Source organism: Dama dama, chromosome 5 (assembly GCF_033118175.1).
Source record: "Dama dama isolate Ldn47 chromosome 5, ASM3311817v1, whole genome shotgun sequence".
In the NCBI taxonomy this organism is placed as follows: domain Eukaryota; kingdom Metazoa; phylum Chordata; class Mammalia; order Artiodactyla; family Cervidae; genus Dama; species Dama dama.
In genome coordinates this window covers 890,778-912,169 of record NC_083685.1, presented here as the reverse complement: position 1 = coordinate 912,169, position 21,392 = coordinate 890,778, and the positions used below count along the sequence as shown (strand labels likewise).

At 58.4% G+C, this 21,392-nt stretch overlaps 1 protein-coding gene across 2 annotated transcripts; it reads left to right on the top strand.

Moving 5' to 3' along the window:
- The first annotated feature begins 766 nt into the window (after window positions 1-766).
- Window positions 767-20,763, top strand: CRKL (CRK like proto-oncogene, adaptor protein). Of its 2 annotated transcripts, XM_061141375.1 has the most exons (4): window positions 767-1,165; window positions 9,516-9,978; window positions 11,224-11,285; window positions 18,272-18,410. In XM_061141375.1, the coding sequence occupies exons 1-3, from the start codon at window positions 855-857 to the stop codon at window positions 11,251-11,253; spliced, it is 804 nt and encodes a 267-aa protein (XP_060997358.1). In that variant the 5' UTR covers window positions 767-854; the 3' UTR covers window positions 11,254-11,285; window positions 18,272-18,410. The 2 variants fall into 2 exon arrangements, with proteins under 2 accessions (XP_060997358.1, XP_060997357.1); XM_061141374.1 differs by lacking the exon at window positions 11,224-11,285 and having other exon boundaries at window positions 18,272-20,763.
- The last annotated feature ends 629 nt before the right edge of the window (window positions 20,764-21,392 follow it).

Here is a 21,392-nt window from a genome sequence, read left to right as displayed (position 1 = left end):
GATGGGAGTGCGGCCAGGGGCAGGGGGTTCTGGGGTGTCGGAGGGGGTCCTGGGGGACCAAGGCGGCAGGGCTCCGAAGGGACCCGGGAGCTTCGCCAGACACCATCTGAGCACTCAGCGACGGTCGGCTCCGCCACGCCTTAACCTGGCCGGCCCGGCTGCGGTCAGCCCCGAGCCGCGCCCCGGGGCCGGACCTGGCCCGCACGCCCCGCTTTGTTCCCAGAGCGGGTTCTAGAAGCGCCGCCTCCCCGCAGCGCCCCCCGGCGGGCCCAGGAGGGAGCGCGGGGGCGCGCACGAGCCGCAAACGCCCGCTCTCGCGATTGGCCGCGCCACGTGACGTCACTGAGAGGTCCCGGCGGCCGCCGGGAGCGGGCGCCCGCGCGTGCGCATACGCAGGGCGCTGAGGGGCGGGGGGAGGTGGCCGGCCGCTTCTCCCGCGTCCGCCATTTTGTTGCTGTGGCTCTCGGGAGCGGGGTTGGGCACGGCGTCCCCGGCGGCGCGGCGCTCCCGGGGGGTCTGTGGCTTGGCGCGGCCGCGGGGCTCGGTGCGGAGCGGCGGGGACGCGGGGCTGGCGCGCGCCGGGCCAGGACTGACCGGAGGCTTGGCGAGCGGCTGTCGCCGCGCTCGGTTGGGCCCGCGCTCGGAGCCGGCTCGGCCCGTGAGGCGGCCCCGGAGCAAGCCGGCGGCCCGGAGGATGCTGCGGGCCCGCGGCCGCGAGGAAGGCGCGGGCGCGGCCCTGTAGGCGCGCGGTGAGCCGGAGGCCCGGTCGGCCCGCAGCCGCCCCGGGCGGAGCGTCTCCAGCGCAGGCGAGAGCAGCCAGCCGCGGCCCGCCCGACCTCAGCGCCCGGCCCGCCATGTCCTCCGCCAGGTTCGACTCCTCGGACCGCTCGGCCTGGTACATGGGGCCCGTGTCTCGCCAGGAGGCGCAGACCCGGCTCCAGGGCCAGCGCCACGGCGTGTTCCTCGTCCGCGACTCGTCCACCTGCCCCGGGGACTACGTGCTGTCCGTGTCCGAGAACTCGCGGGTGTCCCACTACATCATCAACTCGCTGCCCAACCGCCGCTTCAAGATCGGCGACCAGGAGTTCGACCACCTGCCGGCCCTGCTGGAGTTCTACAAGATCCACTACCTGGACACCACCACGCTCATCGAGCCGGCGCCCAGGTGCGCGGAGGGCGCGGGCGGCGGGCCGGGGAGCTTTGCGCGCGGTGTCGCGATCTTGGGTCGCCGTGGATGAGGGCGGTGCGTCTGACCAAGCAGGTTGAAATGCGGGTGCCCAGTTAGAAAAGGGACGCTTTTTGCCTTTCGTCACGTCCTCGGTGTAAATTACCTACTGAAGCAGGGTTTTGTTACCGGTCTTGAAGCCGGTTTTGGACCATGGATTGAGAATCTGAAGCTAGCCCTCGGCTCCCCGTCCCGCGAGTTCCTCCCTCCCCCACCCCACCCTCCCCGGGTTTGCACACCTTTCAAGGTCTCTGAACTCCAGGGTTGGACCTCCTGGACTGCAGAGATGAAAATGCCTTTGCAGTTAGAAACAAAATACCTTTAACTGTGAAATATCAGAGCCATATATTGATACCCTGGTGCCAGGGTTGAAATAAGCCAGGCATCTATTTTATAAGACATTAACTGAAAATACTGTAAAAGCCGTAGGCTTGAACGAGGATTTTTTTTTTTTTTTTTATAGTTTTGCCCCAAGTTGGGCCCTTAATGAACTGGAAATCCATTTGGTTAAATTCCAAGGTGGAATGAGTCTAGAATGTTACTAAGGAAATTTTGAATGACACTCCACTTAAGATTCTACCCTAGTTGAATTTTAGATGTACTTTTTGCATTGAGTTGAATGACTTAGTATCTATTTTAAAATAACCCACAGTGACACTGAGCATCAGGCATCCCTTTTTCATTTGCTTATTTGCCTTAATATTTTGCTCAAGGCTTCTTTTGTGTAAATTATGCAAAACTTGAGCTAAAGAGATGGCCTAGGATTTTAAAAATAAAAGGGTTTTTTTTGTTTGTTTTTTTTTTTTAAGCATCTGCTTAAAAAGGAGAGGGTGCTAATACAGATTTTTTTCAGGATGAGACGTTTCTGACTTAGAGATTTGGTGACAAGATAGTAGTCTCAGCTCTGAATGTTAGAAGCTGTCATGTTAAAGGAGTACACACTGTACTAGAGGTAGGGAGGAAATAAAGCCCTGGCGGTGTGATGACTAGGAGATTAACTGCTGGACTCAGTGGGCTTTAAAAGCTGGGAGAGGGGGACTATAAATCAGATGCTGTATAACAAAGACCTAGACACTGAGAATCTGATTGGCGAAGCCTCCAGGTCCCCGAAGAGCCTGGTAGCTAGAGTCAGCCTTCAGCACAATGTGATTCCAGGGTAAGAGGTTGGAGGAGCTCTCAGAACCCGCAGTAATGAGACTTTAAATGCATTCATACAGTGACTCCTGGCTTGTGAGGTGGCTTAGATCTTTCCTTTCAGGCACTTGGTGAGCCTCGCTCTGAGGGTGCCGTGCTGCCCTCAAGGTGACAGGTGCCTCAGTGCCGCTGTGAGTGAACAGCTCGACCCCCTTTTGGGTGGAGAGAAAGGAGTGTGGCCGTGGCTTCCCGGTGCCCGCTGACACGACCCCCAGCTTCCCCTTCTTGCCTCTTCCCAGATACCTGTCCTCACCCTCTCCGGCTGCTTCCTGGAGCCCGCCCGACACACCCACTCACACCCGTGGACCTTTGCGGACCTTTGCTCGGGCCCCACCCGCCCCTCACCTGCACAGCGCCTTGCTGCCGTTCCGAGGCCTTTCCCTGACACTGCCCCCGCCTCAAGTTCAACTTTGCTTATTTCTCCTCCGCTGTGCCCTCTGCCCCGGGCGTCCTGCTGCCATTGAGTTTTTCATTTTCCCTGTCTCTGAGGGCTGTCACTGCGCGTGCCGGTTGAATTACATCCTGGCAGGAATTACTTTGTTACACTGAATCTGGGTTGCCTCTCCCTGAGACAGAAATCCACGGATTTGGGTGATGTATTTATTACTCACCTAGTATAGAAGACAAGGCCGGGCCAGCCTTGGCCAAATGCAGAAATCAGGGCGATATGCTTTCACACCCCAGACAGGATGGATCAAGTGGTTAGGTTCTTTTAGGCCTCAGAACTGAGCTCCTGAAGCCAGAGCTTCTTGCGCCTTGGCTAATAGTTCTTTTCTGGGGTCCATTTTGCTGAGTAAAAAGTGACAACTTTATGACTTCCTCATAATTTAAGGATTGACCTTTTTTTTTTCCTTGGGGAAATGACTTTTTTTTGGCCGTGCGGCATGTGGGAACCTAGTTCCCTGACCAGGGATCAAACCCGAGCTCCTGGCAGTGGAAGCTTGAAGGCTTAACCACTGGACCACAGGGAAGTCCCCCTTAACTTTAAATTTTATGTTTTTATTCAAACATTACGGGAGAGTTACATCTCAGTGATACGTACTGGGAAAGAGGGGTGACAGACATGCTTTCTCTATCATGGACCTTAGATGTTAGTAAGGAGACAGGCTGGAAAGTAGAAACGTAAATAGAATACAGCATTCGTCAGCGTTGCGAAGACAGTCCGTGTAGGCTGAGAGGGTCTGCTGGAAGGGGCTGACCTGAGGCAGTCGGGTCAGAGCAGGGTGAAACTGAAAGGGGGAGCCCAGGGTGAGAGCCGGCAGAGTCAGGGGTGTGGCTAGGACGGTCAGAGGAAGGAAGCGGGGTGCCAGGGAAGGAGTGTGAAGGCAGGAAGTGACCTGGGCCATTACTGCGGTCCAGGACACGATGATGACGATTGATGAGTTGTCCGTCCGTCCGTGTGTCCGTCTGTTGCAGAGACAGTGGGTAGACTGACTGACTGGCAGCTGTGGTTTGGTTGCTGATGGGAGGTGGGCAACCGGGACGAGAGAGGAAGAGACCGAGATGGCTGGGTGTATTTGTAGCTGTCTGTCCTCTGTATTAGCTTGTTAATTTTGTCTTTTGAGTTGTAGTATTCGTTTTTGTCTTGGATTTTACATTTAAAAACAAAAGGTGTGTCAGTGGCTTATGATTTTTCAATGACAGATTTTAAAGGATTCTTTTTCTACACATGGGTGCAGTTTTATATTAAAAACTGTTTGATAAACAGAAACCTTGTTTTCACCTCCATCTTACTTGAGTATGAACATGTGTGATTCTGTTAAGTTATATTTAGTGTTCAGGTGAGTGCTACTGGCTTTTTGTTTCTGTTTTAATAGAGGCTGTTTCCAGTTTAACAACAGAAGTTCAGGTTTCTGGGTAGATTCAGTTTAGATACAAAATACATTTTCCCACAGTTTAGAAAATTGAAAGTGTGTTTTGCATAGGTTACTTCACTTATAAAATTTTCCAATTCTAGCTTGTGTAGCTATATGATGACTGGGAGAAAAATCATGAGAAGCAAAGATGGAAAAAACTGAGGCAAGTTGACCCATAGAGGAGCCCCCCTTTTTTTAACTCAATGGATATTGCTCATAGCACACTCTGGTAGTACAGATCTGGCATTTTTACCCAGTAGACATTGCTCACAGCATGCTCTGGTAATAGCAGATCTAACATTGCTCACAGCACACTCCGGTAGTACAGATCTGACGTTTTTACTCAGTAGACATTGCTCACAGCACGCTCTGGTAGTACAGCTCTGACATTGACTCAGCACTCCCTGTCAGGCTCTTCTGGAGCTTCCTGGGTGCTGGCTTTAAAGACCACATCCTCTGATACAGTCAGCAGCTGTGCGAGGGCCAGAAAGGATGCCCAGCCTCACCTGAGCGCCCGCCCAGAGGGGACGCCCCTGCCTGCCTGGCAGAGGCCACGCCTTCTCCCAAGGCAGCAACCTGGATGTTTAAGGGAGCATTGTAATTTGGAGTAGCAGGAGTAATTAGCATTTTGTAATTAGGAGTAGCAGATAGGAGAGGAGCATTAACTGATTTCAATTAACATAGAATTGGGCACTATGGGTAAATCTTTGAGTTTCTTCTTACCGGTAGTTTAAATCCCCTAAGTTCAGTTTAGGTGGGAACAGAACCGTCGTCACGCCGGGACGGAATCTCACCCGGCAAGAACTGTGTTCCCGTGGCACCTGAGTGCTGATGGCCACTTGACCTGTGACCTTTCTCTTGTTTGAGACTCAGAGAACTTTTTATCTAAGATTGATTCTTTTGATCTGAACAGTTGGACCAGATTATTTCTAAGATTCACTCGGGCAAAAGCGTTTTCCTTCTGATAAGTGAAAGGGGGCAGTGGTTTGTCAGTGGGAGTTCAGATCATCCTAGAGTCGGAGCCGAGGCCCTGACCGGCACGGTGGGGCCGCTAGTCTGGGATGATGGCCGTGGTGAGGCAGAGGGGCCCGGCCACAAGCTGGGTGGCGCATGGGGTTTCCTTGTCTGCGGAGCAGACTTAGCTGGGACTCGGGGAGAGGCTCCCTGTGTCTGTGGCGTTTTAGTTTTAGCAGGAGTTTCAGTGCGTGGAGGCCTCCTCTATCCCAGAGCCCAACACTGGACCCCAGTCGTGTCCTGGAAGTGAACCATGGCCTTGCTGACAAGCTCAGCTCCCTGAGAATGCTGTGGCTGGCCAGGGGGGTCAGGCAGGGCCTGGAGAGAAGGTGCTCTGTGGGCCGGCTCTGGAAGGGTGAGGGCTGGTGTGAGGTGGGCAGGCCGTGTGGTTCCTGCGAGTGAGGACTGCAGGCTTGAAGGAAGGCTGCTCAGTTGTGACGGGCCTCCTGCACTTGGTACCTGCGTTCAGCGGTGGGAGGGCTCCAGAGTCTTTGAGAAGGGAGGTGTCGTGGTCAGCTTTTCCTTTTAGAGCCTGCTCCGGGGTGGGTCGGGGTGGGGAGAGGCTGGAATGTGGCATGAATTAAGGGCTATCACAGGGGAAGGGGACGTGAGAAGCTGGACTGAGGTCTCCTGCGTTGGGAGTCCCAGGAGGAAGCCGCTGGGGCGCGTCCTCTGGGCAGTTTCTGGGGGTGAGGCGAGAGGTGTGGCCTCAGGCTGGTTGGACGGCGCCTCAGGTGAGAGATCAGCGGCAGGGCTGGGGGAGGGATGCGGGTTTGCAGCAGGGAGCCAGGCGGGGCTCGGCGTCTGGGGGGTTGTTAGGGCTAAATAGATGGATTTGGGTCTGAGCCCAGGTGGAAGCAGCAGAACCGCAGAGGAGTTGCGGGTGCAGAGCGCGCGCCCGTGGCGCGGGAGTGGGTGTGGGGAGCTGGCCGGATCACTCCAACTGGACGGCTGCGTCGCCAGTCTTCCCGGGACAGGTTCTTGTACCACTGTTCTGTTTTCCACCTTTTTGTTGTGAAATCTTTCACAGAGCCACAGGAGTACGGGCGTGCGTGTGTTTAACCGGGAGAGTCTTCCATATCCATTACCCCAGGCCCTTTGAAAATCTCTCCTGCCAGTTGATGGTTTCGCTTTGTTAGACATCGTTAAAGTTGAAGGTGCTTGATCCGTGGTTTAGGAGTGCAGCTTTTAACCGGAGGCGGCGGCCGTCGAGGTTGTCGGATGAGCGCCCTCCGGGCCACTGCAGCGAGCTGCGCTCTGCGCCTGGGACCCTGTGTGCCCCACAGTCCTGGTCACGGGACAGGTTGCGAAAGACAGAGACACAGGGACTGGTTCCGCTACTGTGTTTCCTGGTTCTCTGGGCAGCGCGTCTGTGGTGTCCGCTGTGTCTGAGCCCACACCGCCCTGCTTCATCTCTGCGGGGGCTGGGGTGAAATCGGGAGTTAGAGAGAGTGGGGTGGAGGGGTGAGTTGACGTCAGGGTGTGGCTGGGAGCTTGGTCTCCTGTCACGCGTGGGGATGTCTCCACACACACTGAGCCAGGAGAGGCCACCGCGTCGCGCTGGAGAAGGTGTGAGCGGTGCCGCCTCCTCGGGGAAGGGCCTGCCGGTCAGCTTTGTGGGCCCCGAAGCCGTCACTGCCCGCCCACACAGACCTGCCTGTGTGCTCGTCACGCCCGCCTTACAGGACCGGCCGTGGCCGTGGGCCTGCAGGCTGTGGTTTGCGGACCCCTCTGCCAGACTCTGATGGATTTTGTTTAGTGGAGTGGAGCTAAGAGTCTTCGTGTGCTTGTTTAAGGGTTCTGTGAAAAGATGCGGCAAGGCCACAGGTAGCTGGTGGACTCACGGGGTGCCGGCCCTTTGCAGCAGTGCGAGGAGCTGTGACCAGCCAGCCAGCCGCTGTGGGGAGCCCGCAGGGATGCCTTTGGACCCTTGGCCTCCAGCCTTCTTCTGGTGGAGGACCGTCACCTGTAAGCCCATCTTCCACAAAGCCTTTCTGCTCCAAAGGGGGCTGTGTGTGCACGCGTGCATGCCTGCTCAGTCGTGTCTCTTTGCAACCCCATGGACTGCAGCCTGCCAGGCCCCTCTGCCCGTGGGATTTCCCAGGCACGAATACTGGAGTGGGGTGCCATTTCCTTCTCCAGGGGATCTTCCTGACCCAGGAATCAAACACACGTCTGATGCATCTCCTGCGATGCAGACAGGCTCTTTACGCTGCGCCACCTGGGGAGCTAGTGTTTGGCTGTTTGTGCAGCACCACCTGCCGGCCCCGACCCTTAGCAGAACTTGGCCCCGTCAGCTTCTGCCAAGACACCTGGATGATGTGTGCACTCCTTTGTCTCCCAGTCTGCCAGGACAACATTTGCAGTCTTGGGAGCAGGAGCTTGGTTTCGATCCGTTGTCTGTCCCCTGTGCGCTGAGTAAAGCCAGCGGGTCCCTGGGTAGATGGACGTCCTCAGTGTTGGCCTCGCTGAAGCTGCTCTGGCGTCCTCAGACCCTGTGCTGTGGGACTCCCTGCCTCTCACCTTGAACTGTGCAGACGGTAAAAACCCTCCGCGGGTCTGCCGTGGAGCTGAGTGCTGTTGGTGAAGGCTCTGAGGTTTGACCAGAACTTTCACAGAACCTCTGTGGCCCTTGAGATAGGAGCAGGGGTGTACATTGGGGGGTTGGGAGTGAGGAGCTAGCCGGGGGCTCAGGGCAGGTCAGGAGCTGCTGTGGGCCTCTGTTCATTCCTGCCGGCTGGAGTGGGAGCTCTGGGGCCACCTGCCGGGTGCATCCCCCCCCCCCCCCCACCGGATGCTGGGAGGGAGACCTCAGACCGCGCCGACAGCCTTGGGTGTCAGCCCTTTCTCACCGAGGCTGCTCCCCACCGCGGTGTCCTGACCGCTGTGCAGCTCATCGTTTGCATCAGAAAGATCTGTCTCTGGCCAAATGGCACAGGCTGCGGAGGGCCGTGTGTCCTGAGGCCTGTGAGAGTGTTGGTGTATTTAATCTGGGGCCAGGGCTTTGCCAGGAACACAGTCCAGGGGGATGCTGTGCAGGAGTGTGTGATGACGTCATAGATGGTGACAGACGGGACCCTCCAGAAACGCGGGGCTCACTTGCAGTGGCTCCGGAGGGCAGGCGCCATGGAGGGGCCACGCTGCAGGAAAACCGCCCCAGCAGATGCGGGTGGAAGAAAGAAGGGGGGCCGACTGGCCACCCTAGGGCAGGGACTGGGGACTTTCTTTTCTCTTTTGTTTTCCTTTTTTTTTCTTTTGGTGACTGTTGTAACATGTTGATACTTTTTTTTTTTTTTTTAAAGAAACGTTTCTATAAATTAAAATGGTTTAGTGTGGGAGGATATGTTGTGATATTGTTCTCTGAAACAGCTTTTCAGGTCATTGCCTGGGGGAGAAAGGGAAAGGCCGCACTCTCCTGGAGGACTCACGGCCCAGTTAGCGGGTCAGCAGCGCATGTCCCATCCTAGCACTAGCCCCGCTTGGACACAGCTGTGCAAGCCGTACCCCCCAAGAGGCGGAGACGCTCAGCCAAGTTACTCAAGTAGCTTCCAGGTTTCAGAACAGTTAAGGGGGGAATGCTCACAGCAAAATAGTTTTTCCCCAAGCATCATGTATTTGCAACTTTCCAGACACTCCTTAGGTGGAGGGAGACCTCCGTGGTTCTCCTGAGGAAGGGGCGTTCCAGGAGGGGCGGAAGGAGGGGCTGCTTTTCTGACCCACCCTAGGGGCTTCGCGCCTGGAGGCCCGGATGGTGATTCCCCTACGAGATGCTGTATGGTGGTGCGTTTTTCTTTTTTTCCTTTTTTGTAGTGCAAGTACATACTCCCTTTTCCAGTTTTTGTATTTTGAGGGGCTCTGTCTTCTTCTCTCTGGGTGCCTGGAGAAACGTGCAGGATGCTAGCCGTAGGTGAGGACCAGGAGGAGGAGTGTGTGGTGGTCGCGGCGGGCCTCAGGAGGGCGCAGCTGGATGTAGTGGGGATTTTAAAAAGGCCAGGCGTCTGTGTGTGTAAACGAGAGGGTCCTGTGAAACTCGGGCGGTGGCGCGGTGCCCCTTCGTTAATGGTCAGCATCGTCCGGAACTGCTGTTGCATTACAGACTCCAGAAAGGCAGTCAGGCACAGCGCCTTCTAGTGAGAACACGGGGAGGGAAGTGAGTCGCTCCTTACAGAGCTTGGCAGACGCTAGGTCCGAGGCTCCTCTCAGCGTGCTTCTCTCTGCCCCTGCAGGTACCCCAGCCCGCCGGTGGGCTCTGTGTCCGCGCCCAGCCTGCCCACAGCGGAGGAGACCCTGGAGTACGTGCGGACTCTGTACGACTTCCCTGGAAACGACGCCGAGGACCTGCCCTTCAAGAAGGGCGAGATCCTGGTGATCATCGAGAAGCCGGAGGAGCAGTGGTGGAGCGCCCGCAACAAGGATGGCCGGGTGGGCATGATCCCCGTGCCCTACGTGGAGAAGCTCGTGCGGGCCTCGGCCCAGGGCAAGCCCGGGAACAGGAATTCCAACAGCTACGGGGTCCCCGAGCCCGCCCACGCCTACGCGCAGCCGCAGACCATGGCGCCCCCGCCGGCCGCTGGCGCCCCCGGGGCCACGGTCAGCCCCCTGCCGTCCACGCAGAACGGACCTGTCTTTGCGAAAGCAATTCAGAAACGCGTGCCCTGTGCTTACGACAAGACCGCCCTGGCCTTAGAGGTAAAGGCTGCCCGGCTGGGTCTTTGGGGCTTTGACACGGGTTTTCTGGGGTTTGGCCGTGGCTCTGGAGGATGTTAGCTCCCCAACTGGGGATTGAACCCAGGCCCTCAGCAACAGCAGCGTGGAGTCTGGACCCCCGGGAAATTTCCTCAGTTTTTGTTTTTAGTTTAATCTTGCTTCTAGGAGGCCAGGACTACTCGTTTAAGGTTAAACTGACGGGATGAGAACTGGGTGACTGTCTCACATGGTTCTGTGTCCTTTCCTATCCCCGTCTCTCCCACGTCAGCTGCCTTGCTGTGTTCTGCTTCCAGAGCCTCAGATGCAGTCTCAGAACAGTTGGTTTTTTTTGCAGTAAGGAAGTGAAGTTGTTTAGTCGTGTCTGACTCTCTGTGACCCCGTGGACTGTAGCCTATCAGGCTCCTCCGTCCATGGGATTTTCCAGGCAAGAGTACCGGAGTGGGTTGCCATTTCCTTCTCCAGGCAGTAAGGGAAGGCAGTGGTTAAGAAAGACGCATGCCCTAGAGATGAAATCAACATCCAGGTGGACACACAGCTCTACGTTTCTAACGTCGTGAGCAGTTGAGAAATAGGAATAAATGTGGGCTCCTCTTCAGCTGGGCAAGGGAAGGACGTTTCAATGTTTCAGGCCTCACTTAATTGAGATTTTGTAAATTACAGCAGCGTGAAAGAGAACTTTAACATTTTAATCACCGAGTCATGTTCCTCTAACTCATTGTGAATTGCCTCATAAGAGGACAAAGGCTCTTGCAAGGTGTAATGTATGACTGTGGCTTGTCAAAATACAAAGAGGTGTGTGTTGGGGGGGGTGAACTGCAGAAGGTAGGCGTTTGGTGAGACGTCGGTGCGCCCAGGGAGTCGCGCATGAGCACACGCGTGTGGCGGGCCTGCAGACAGAGGGGTCTGGAAGGTGGTCTGTTGTCCTCTGAGCAGGGATCGAGCCTGCGCCTGAAGTGAGGTGGGCCTGCAGGGCCTTGTCCTAGAATCTGGGTTTGGGGCTGCGGCTCCTCGCCCCTTCGTTTGTTGGTAACTCGTGAACCACACTGCAGTGTGGGTATCATCACGTGGTCACGTGCGTGTTGGAGACCCTGAGACGAAGCTCCTGCCGGTGCCTTGCGCCCAGCCCGAGGTCACCGTGGGGCAGACGGCCTGCTGCTTCCTCGCAGCCTGCCCTCAGGGTCGGTGGGAGTGCTGGTTTTCCCATGTTTTCTCATTGGTTATCCTCAGGTGTTTTGGACCAAGAGTGATACCCAGTGAACTTCATCTGGAAGCCTGGTTCGGAGTCCGAGGTGACTTCTCCATCTCACGCTGGCCCGAAGGGAAGAACCCCGCGCCCTCTGACGCCTCCCGGGAAGGGCCGGGCAGGAGGCAGGGAGGCCCTCACTGTCCGGGCTGGCCGACAGGCTGCTGGCTTCTCACCCACACAGCCTGCCCTCAGGACACGTCTGTATCCTCAGTGATCCTCCCCCATCGCGTTGGCGTCTGTGAGGGTTCAGGCTCTGGGAGCACCCCCACACCCGCCAAGGGAGCAGGGGGCTAGGTTCGGGGTTGTGTTGTGCAGCGGGCCGTCGGCACACACGGGTGAGCGGGGGTCCGGGCTCCCTGTCAGAATGCCAGGCCCCTAAAGGAAGTCAGGAACTGGGTTCTTAGCTGAGTCAGGGCTTAAAGCCACCCTCCCTTGAAGGACGCGTGCCTGTTGGCCTCTGACTCTAAGGCGTGCGTGGTAGAAACCCCGTTTCCTCTGTTCCTTGGAGTGTGCGGTGGGGTGGGAGATTGTAGAGGGGACTGCTAACAGCTGGGGGAGTGGGCGCGTCAACGGAGCCTGGTGAAGCAAGCTCACTGTGAGACCACCCGTGTTCTCACCACTACGCTGCTCCTCCAGCCTCGGGCCCCAGAGCCAGGCCTGCATGCCCCGGGCTCCCAGTGACGCCGCCTTCGCTGATCCCCCCGGAGGGCGGCGTGGACCGGGGAGGGGGGCCTTGGCCAGACCCCACTGCACAGTGCAGCCTGCTCTCTGTGTTCACACGGGGCTCTGGGTTGGGCCATAAAGAAGCGTTTTGTGAGTTACCTTATCTTCTAAAGCTGGTGCCTGTCTTGAGCCCTCTTGGGACACTTACAATTAGGTTACCAGGAAAAGTGTAAAATTAAAACAAGAAAGTGAGACAAGGTAGGACGAGATGCGCCGTAGTGGAAGCGGCGTTGCTCCCTTTGAGCTGCTGTCACAGAGGGGGCTGCAGGGGACCCTCACTGCCCGAATTCGTTCATGTTTTTTCTGTGAAACTTGACTTTTGAAAGAACTTTCCTGCCCGTAACACACTGTCTTAAGAGAGGCTTTGATCAGACACTTGGTTCTCTTGCCCCTTGGGATTCAGTCTGAAGAGGGACCTCCCATGCCTGGTGGAGCAGGGCTGAAGGGACTCCAGGGGAGCAGAGTTGGCCTTTCCGAAGATGCATCCTTGGCGGAAGAGAGTGTTTGGAACAAGAGCCCCAGGGCCGTTACAAGCTCACTTGCAGTGTCCTCTGACCCGGCGGCTGCTCCGGGTGTGGTCTCAGGCACACTTCTTACACCCTCTAAGCCGGAACGGCACACGGTTGTTGCTTCCTCATCCAGTCATGCACCCAGGCTGTGAGGGTGCTTTACAGTATAGGGTCCTGCCACCAAGGAGCTTGCCCCTTGGAAGCCTGGAGTCAGAAGCCAGCTGTGGCTGAGTGAGCTGATGACGCGGAGTAGGCCTGGGAGAGGTAGGGAGCAGCTGGGAATGTGGGGGGTGTGGTCTGGGAAGGCTTCCTGCAGGAGGTGACCCTTGAGCTGGGTTTTGAAGGGTGACTAGACACTGCCTGGGTGAAGCGGGATGAGACATTCCTGGCAGAGCGGGAGCTTGCGGGAACGGAACACGCCTGCGTGGCTGCAGGTTGGGGGCAGTGCTGGGTGCTGGGCCAAAGACAGATGCTGGGACGTAGCCGCTGCCGTATCACAGGGCCAGGCTGATGGGAAGAACAGTTTGTGAAGCCTGCCGGCAGGCAGGTCACCTTTTTACTGATCGATTTTCAGTAATTGGGGGCCGATGCTTGAGCCTCCCTGTGAAGGTGCCAGTCTCACACTTGGTATTCCAGCTTTCCTGACCTGGAACAAAAGGGAGGTGATGGGTTAGCCCTTCAGGGCTGTGCTTAGCTAGGGGCACACTCCGTGTCCGGGGTCTGGATGGGCCTCAGGGAGTGGTGACAGGAGGCGTAGGGTCTGCGGTCCGCGGGGGCCGCCGGACGGAGCGGGGCCACGGCGCTGATGGGCCCCCAGGAGGGCCTGGCGCGTGCCGGCCTGCCTGGGGCTGCGGTCCCTACAGCGGCCCTCAGCGTCTCCGTGGACTCCTCCGGACCTCCGTCCGTCAGCCGGGCTCACGGGGTGCTCGGGGGGCATGGGCCGGTCCTCGAAGAGCCCGGGACAGCCTCGGGGCACGGCTCTGCCTGCGTGGACAAGGCTGGAGGCGCCCACCTGGGCAAGCAGCTCGCCCTGCTCCTGCCTCGCCCGGGGTTCGGACCTCAGTGAGTCCCCTCCAGCCGTCCCCCTTGAGGGTTCTGCTCTGGTTGGTTCGGTCTTAGCCCACCACACACACACACACCCCCGTCTGCTTCTGGCTTCAAGTCCTGGTGACGTCGTGCGGCTTCGAGCCAGCTGCAGGTCTCCCAGGCGTGTGACCCACAGACGCCTCTGCGCCCCTCCTGATCAGGCCCGTCTCTAGGAAAGGACAGTGAGCTTGGGCTAGTGCACCTTGGCCCTGACTGAGCCCATGCAGCCTTCCAGACCCATTTCCCCCAAATCCTCATAAACCACCTGTGTGCTAATTGCGTCCAGAATTTTGTCCAGGGGTGGTCTCAAGCTCACTGTATATGTTTTATAGAATTTCAAAAACCAAGAGGCTTGACCCTTGGTCAGGATGCCAGTGTCTTGCGATGTCGTCCTCTGTGGCAGGTGTCCGGCATGGGCCTGTCCTGCCTGCCAGCGGGTTCCGTCAGCTCGTGGCCGCCCGTCCTCGTCGGCAGGAGGACAGCCTTCATCGGGCGCGTTTTCTCCGCAAGCCCACCGGCACACCCAGGAAGCCTGCCGCTGCTCCCCTTGGGCCATCTGCAGTTGCCACGTTGGCATCTCTTGGGTTGTCTGCCTGCCATTTGAAGACTCCTCGACATTGGATTGCATCTGGTCTCAGAATCTTTTGAGTTGACCTGTTCCCAGGCCCATGGGGCCACTTCCTTCGCCAGTGGCCTAGGATTCCCAGGTTCCTGCTTCCTCTGGTTGCTTTTGCTCGGTTCGTTAGAACTGCACTCACGTCAGCAGTTTCTTCGTGGCTGCCTCTGTCACCGGGTGGAAGCTGTCTGCAGGGCGAGTCTGGGTTTCCCCCGTGCGGGCTGAGCTGCTGAGCTCCGGGGCCGCCCCGCCTCCCTCTGCCGCTCCTGTGTGCCCAGTAACGCGGTCTGCAGTGGGAGGCCCGTCGGGCATCTCAGCAGGCCCCCCTCCCCCCCCCCCCCGGCCTGGCAGGGTGCCCCCCGGCGCCCCCACCTTCTTATGGCTGCGTCAGGGCTGCCGGGCGCCACCTGCAGCCTCTGTCCCTGATGCCGAGTCACAGTCCTTCGCAGCGTCCGGCTTTAGGAATTCTGTCCCTGAGGTAGCAGTCCTTTTCTGGCGTATTATTTTCTTAATGGACTGTAAGTTAGGAAAGATTGTTCGTTCTTAGTGTGTAACCTGGGTGAGAGGACCATGAAATTGGGGCCCTGCTGCAGTTCAGACAGACTGGTCGCCATGCCGACCTCAGTCTTCCATATGTGGTCATAGCTGTTGTGCGGGGAGATGCGCCAGCCAGGGGCTGCATAGGCCACAGTAGCTGCCGCTTGTCGCTGCCCCGTTTCATGCGCTTCGAGCTCAAGGCTGGCCGTCTCATGGTGAGTACGGGGCAGAGCCAGGACTCAGCCCACGTGTTTCTCTCGGCAGCTTTGTTGAGGTCATACAATTTACTCACTTCAAGCATACAGCTCGGTGGTCTTTGGCATGTTACATTACTCATCTTTTTACTGAGTTGGGAAGATCCCCTGGAGAAGGAAATGGCAACCCACTCCCACATTCTTGCCTAGAAAATCCCACGGACAGAGGAGTCTGGTGGGCTCCTGTCCATGGGGGTCGCAAGAGTCGGACCTGACTGAGCACACACACACTGTACGTGACAAGTTGCTGCTTTTAAGTGTAAAATTCAGCGGCATTAACTGCGTGCACTGCCACACGGCTTTCACCACTGTCTGTTCCCCAGACCTTTTCATCACCCTGGACAGAAACTGTAACCGTTAGGCATAACTCCCCACCCGTGTCCTTTGCCCTGGCGACCTCTGGTCCACCTTCTGTTGTGTGAATTTGCCAGTTCTGGATGCCTCGTGTAAGTGAGACATCTGTCTGCATCTGGCTCATTTCACAGAGGTTTGTGTTGTAGTGAGTATCTTCATTCTGTGTGTGGCCCAACAAAATTCACTGTGCAGATGGCAGACGCTTTGCCTGTTCACCGGGTCATGGTCATGAGCCTCAGTCCCCTCTTCTGCTTGTTGAGGACAGCCTGAGGAACGTTTCCACGCAGCTTTCTTTGTATGAATACTTGTTTCCAGCTCTCCAGTGAAAGTCGCTCAGTCGTGTCCGACTCTGTGACCCCGTGGACTGTAGCCCTCCAGGCTCCTCTGTCCATGGGATTCTCCAGGCAAGAGTACTGGGTTGAGTTGCTGTTCCCTCTTCCCAGGGGATCTTCCCAACCCAGGGATCGAACCTGGGTCTCGGGCATTGCAGGTGGATTCTTTACCACCTGAGCCCCCAGGGCAGGCCGGGCAGTTCTCTAGGGTGCATGCCTAACAGGAGTTGCTGGGTTGCTCTGTTTACCTTTTGCGGTCAGCCAGACTGTTCTCCACAGCGGCCGTGCCGTCCTGCGGTCCCACGGGCAGTTGGCCCGGGTTACAGTCCCTAGCCGCGTCAGCACCTGTTGTTTTCCTTCTTTTTAGAGTTACCAGAGCTTCCCTGAGGGCTGTGAGGTGGCGGCTCGAGGCTGAGGCTTCTCTGATTGTCAGTCGCATGAGGGGTCTTTTCCTGTGCCTCTTGGCCATTTTTGTATCTTCTCTGGGAAAATGACGGTAAAGACCTTTGCTCATTTTTAAAGCGGCTTGTTTGCTTTTTGTTGTTGGGTTTTAGGAGTTCTTCATACATTCTGAGTATTAAACTGTTATCAGAGGTGTGATTTTCCCCATGTTGTCCCTGCGCTCTCTGGCCTACTTCACTGCACACTGCTGACTTTGATGAAGTCCGTCTCAACGTATATTGTCTTTCGCTGCTCATGCTTCTGACATCATACCTAAGAATCCATTGCCAGGTTCAGGGTTGTTTACCCCCATGTTTTCTTCCAAGAGTTTTATGGTTTTACCTTTTGCATTTAGGTCACTTATCCACTTCGAGTTAGTTTTGGATATGGATTGACACAGGCAGCCAAATCCTTTCTTTCTCAGGTTGAAGATCAGTTGTGCCAGGACCATTTGTTGAAGACATTGTTCTTCCCCCATTGAGGGGACTTGGCACTTCTTCAAAACTCAGTTGGGGGGGCTTCCCGGGTGGACCAGTGGTTAGGACTGCATGCTTCCATTGCAGGGGCTTGAGTTCCATCCCTGTATGGGAAACTAAAAAAAAAAAAACCAGTTGACCAGAGATGTATGAGTTTGTTACGAGCTCTCATATCTGTTGTGCTGGTCCATCCATGCATCTGTCTGTGTGCCAAGACCACACTTTCGGTTTCGGCTTAGTGGGTTTTCAGTCGGGGGCATGAGGCCTCCAGCTCTGGCCTTCTCTCTCAAGATTGTTGTGGCTGTTGAGCGGGCCTTGCAGCTAGTTCAGCATGCGTTAGGCCCACCGGGCCATGTTGGTGTGTGAGCGCTCCCGCAAGGCCAGGGTGCGGCATGGACACCTTCTCCCTCCGGGGCGGGCCTGACCCGGCGCCCTGCTCCGCCCTGCTGCTTTCTCACCGCTCCTCTCCTAACACATTGCGCCCGAGCCTTCTGAGCCTTCATGGGCTCACTTGGGGACCGGATCACCATGACTACCGGGCAGCCGGGCGGGTCAGACACAGGCATTGCCTGCTTCCTGCCACGCACCGCCCCCCCACGAGGGGAGTGACCTTCAGGCGCTTCCTCCCAGACCCCGCCCGGAGGGCAGTCTGCAGTTAGGGTCTCTCTGTGCTGCGCGCTTTTCCTCCTCTGAGACGCCTTGTGTTTGTTTAAACATGATTGCTGCATCTTGAGCCCTGGATGTGCAGTAACGCAGGTGACTGTGGGTCCACCTCAGAACACGCTGCCTTTCTCAGAGCCCAGTGCCTGCCGCCCGGGGCCCTGTGCTCGGGGCCGTGGAGGAGGGGCTCCTCACCCCACCCTGGCAGCCCTGCGCCCTTGGTCCCTGGAGGCCACCAGCGAGCTGGCTCGCCCGGTAGCTTGAGCAGAGGGTGCCTTTTCCCAAATGAAATAACAGAAGGTGGTTTCGTAAAAAGCTGGGAACTGCCAGAATGAAGAAGGCAGTTGAGGGGGCTACCTGTTACAGGGGGCAGAAAACACTGGAAACACCGTGAACAATAGATGCAGTCTCGTGCTCACCCCACAACTGACTCGTTTCTTAATGTCCTTGGGGCAAGTGGTGAGCCGTGTGTTTCGCCCTTGGCCCTGCTCTTCCGGGGCCTTCCGTCAGACCCGGGGCAGATGGAGCTTCATTCCGAGGGACCCGGTGAGCAGCCAGCCAAACAGGAGTGCCCACGGTTACCTCTGAGGACAGCTTCATAAACAGCATCCATGAGGCTGAGGCGCCGCCTCGGAGCCTGTGGGTCTGCAGATGACAGGGGGCCCCACCAGCAGAGCTGCTGCCCGCCCTGACGGCAGAGCAGCTCCTGACCTCTGGGCCGAGGGGGCTCCTGCTGGGGGCGGTCCTGGTGGTGGCCGCGCCTTCACCCGCAACAGGCTGCCGCAGTGCTTCGGTTTTTCTCGTATGCTTCCTGTGTGGGCTGAGCTGTTCAGAGAGCCAGCTGGTGGCTGTCTCCTGGCGGCGGTGGCCAGTCTGGGCAGGAGCTGCGTCAGAGCCCGTCCTGGAGGTCGCACACGCTCCCAGGCCCCGCGGTGGTGCCCAGGAGACAAGTCCTGAGAACAGAGCGGGGTCCCTTCAGTGGCGCCGTCTGTGGCTGTGGTTTTTGGAGGAAACGCTGACTCTGTCCCCTTCTCCCGGCAGGTGGGCGACATCGTGAAGGTCACGAGGATGAACATCAACGGCCAGTGGGAGGGCGAGGTGAACGGGCGCAAGGGGCTCTTCCCCTTCACGCACGTCAAGATCATCGACCCCCAGAACCCGGACGAGAGCGAGTGACCGCCCCGCCCCGCGCCTGCTGCTCGTCCTGCCCGTCTGTGTCCTCCCGCTGGGGTAGCCCCCTCTGGGCAGGCCCGCGCCCAGCTTTGCAGCGGCGGCCCCGCCTGGGCGTGCTCGGGGCCGCCCGCATTGTATCATAGTCGTGTTGTCACGGAGTAGCTGATCGTAGAGTCGTTGGATCACAAACTGGAAACACTGGTGGAGGGAAGCGCCCCTGCCCGGACACGCGGAGCGCGGGGCCCGTGCCCAGGGACAGCAGGGCGCGGGCCGTTCCGGAGGGGGCGCCGCCCCAGACTCTCCACTCTGGCTTCTGGTTTTTCTCTTTCTCCCCTCTGTTTGGTTTGGTTTTGGAAGGCTTCATTAATTAGACCTGTTTGTTCTGAAGAGGTGTTTAAGTAGCAGGTTGGGTTCTGTGATGAGATCAGGGATGAGCTGCTGTCACCGCGGGAGCGCAGGGGACGGAGCCCCAAGGCCAGCTCGTCCTGTCTGGAGCCGACCGAGCAGCCCCCCAGTGGCCCTGCATTTCCCCGCTGCGCACACAGCCTCCTGGACGACGTCGCAAAGGTGTCAGAGCCGGGGCCCACCCTGCCTGCCAGCAGAGGAGGAGCTTTCTGTGACGGCGCCCCCGGAAAGCGTGGGCCCCGGTTTTCTCAGCCGTTGTTGGATTCACTCCCGAGTCTGCTGCCCGCTCACCGAGCCCAGCTCTGCCTGGCCTCACACTCGCCCGGCTGCCCTTAGGCAGCGGTGCCGATGCCGGCTGCCCCCCACACGACTGCGTGCCGGCCCCGGGCGCGGGAGGTGAGCCAGCGCCGCCTGGCGGTCAGGTGTCCCCGTCGGGTACCTGAGGTCTGTTCACACGATCTCCCGCAGCACACGGCCAGCTGGCCGGCGCCTCTGCGCAGCCCCTGCGCCCGCCCTGTGGACCCCGTGAAGACGGGCTCTGCTGGAACGCGCCCTGCAGCCCTGGGTGGGGTCGTAGCCTGAGAAGTGTTGCCCAACCCCGCGCACATCTGCTGTGGCCGGGGTGCAACTCCAGGGTCAGGGGTCATGAGGGTGGGCGCAGCGTCGCCGGCGTCGGGACCAGCAGGGCCCGCGCTCAGGCTCTCTGCGCGGCTCTGCGGTCGGGGGTGGCCGTCGCCTCGGGGTCTCGTGTGCTCACGCGGCCCTGTCCCTCTGGCTCTCTAAGAGGCTGTGTTGGGCTGCTCTTCATCCCTGGGAGCCTCTGCTCCAGGCTGCCTGCCCCCGCCGCCTCCTGTTGGGAACCCAGGCGTTTCCTCGCCCGTGGCCAGTGGTGTGGCCGTGCCAGGACCCCTGCCCTCTGCCTGGGGCTGGCGTGCGCTGCGTCCTCATCCTGGTTCTCGTCTGCAGCTGCCCCGAGATTCAGAGCCCAGGCCGGACTGAGCCTTGAGCGCCGCGCTCTGGACGTGTGCCAAAGCAGGGCCTCTGTGACTCCGAACCTTGTTAGATTTTTAATCAGGGAAATGTTTTTTCACACTAAGTATACGGGAAACGGCCGCCCACCTCGCCTGGGCCCGGGTCCCGCGGGTCTGGGAAGACTGCGTCAGGAGGAGAGGAGTCCTCAGAGGCGCTGGCCCCCCAGGGCCACTCTGCATTGCTGCTCGGCCCGCTCTGTGTCCCTTGGGAGGTGTGCGTGTTCCAGGCGCTCACGTGGAGGAGAGCAGAGCGTGTGCTGGAGGCACTGGCAATGCGACCCTGAACTCACCCGGGGACGGGGTCTCCCCGTGACTCCTACCTGCTCTGCCCGGAGACAGCCGAGGACGGGGCCCCGCGGCCAGGCCTGGGGGGGCAGCAGCTGCCCCAAGCGCCTGACCCTCAGACTTGCTCCTCCAGCCGTTTACATGCCGGCAGCCGAGACTGCAGCCACGTGCTTGGGCCGTGTGCTCAGAGGGCATGAACATCTCACTTGGAAAAGAGATGCTGTCGTGCCAGGAGTTTATAATTTAATCTTTTAATATTGTGTTCATTAACCTCTTAAAACGAGTGAGTCCTGAGTGCTCTCACATGGAGCCAGAGACACCCCCAAGCTCCCCCCCGGCCTCCAGTGCTGGGGCGGAGGCCCACATCCCCAGGCCTGGGCGCGCCCGCGGCCGAGGGGCGTTCTCAGAGCCAGGCCGGGTCTCTGCAGGAGGAACAGTGGCCTCGCTTCTCGCCGGCCTTCACTGTGTGTTTTAAAGAGACAGCCACACAACACAGACTCTTTGACCTGTAACTTAAAGACCAGAAACTTCAGGCAATAATATTTTCTGTGTAAGCTTTTAAAATTATTTTTGGGGATCATAGCTTGTTTTATTTTGTGCTATAAAATTAACAGTATTAAATGACTTATATTCTTAGAATACATGGAGTGTCTTTTCTTAACAGATCGGTGCCTTGTTCTTGTGTTCCACGTTGCGTTGCTGGTCCAGCCTCAGACCCTGTTTGCGTGGCCTGTCTGTACATTGTCTCAATAAACGTGCACCCCCGGTGGTGGCAGCAGCTGTGTGTCCGTGTGTCCTCAGCGCTGCCCGGAGGCCCCCCCAGCACTGCCGCACCTGTGGCAACACCTGCTGCTTGCGCTGGGCGCCCGACCCTGTGGGGGGAGAGGGGGGCGGCAGTTCCAGGCCCGGCACCCCCGGGAGCCTGGCCTGAGCGCGTCGGAGCGTCCCAGGGCAGGGCAGGGACCCGCCTGCCTGTCTGGCCTCCAGCTGGGGTTCGGGGGGCCGCCTCCTGATGGCCCTGCGGCCCCCCAGCAAGTGCCATCCCTGCGCCTACGTGTGTGTCGGGAGGGCCCAGGGTCGTGGTAAAGCCTCCAGAAAGGGGTCTCCACAAGCGGGGGACCCCGGTCATCCCGCTCTGCCTCCAGGACCCCTCCCCTGGGCACGGCTCCGGTCCTGGAAGGCGGCAGGCCTCGGAAACGCCTGTGAAGTCCTTGGAGCGTCAGAGGGCACATACTGCTCCGCAGCGCAGGGCTGGGTTCCCCCGTGGC

Excerpts from the sequence above, each read along its gene's own strand:
- CRKL (XM_061141374.1), top strand. The coding sequence starts at position 855 with ATGTCCTCCGCCAGGTTCGACTCCTCGGACCGCTCGGCCTGGTACATG. Across the intron at positions 1,166-9,515 it reads CTCATCGAGCCGGCGCCCAG|GTACCCCAGCCCGCCGGTGG; the intron begins GTGCGCGGAGGG and ends CTGCCCCTGCAG. Across the intron at positions 9,979-18,271 it reads AGACCGCCCTGGCCTTAGAG|GTGGGCGACATCGTGAAGGT; the intron begins GTAAAGGCTGCC and ends TTCTCCCGGCAG.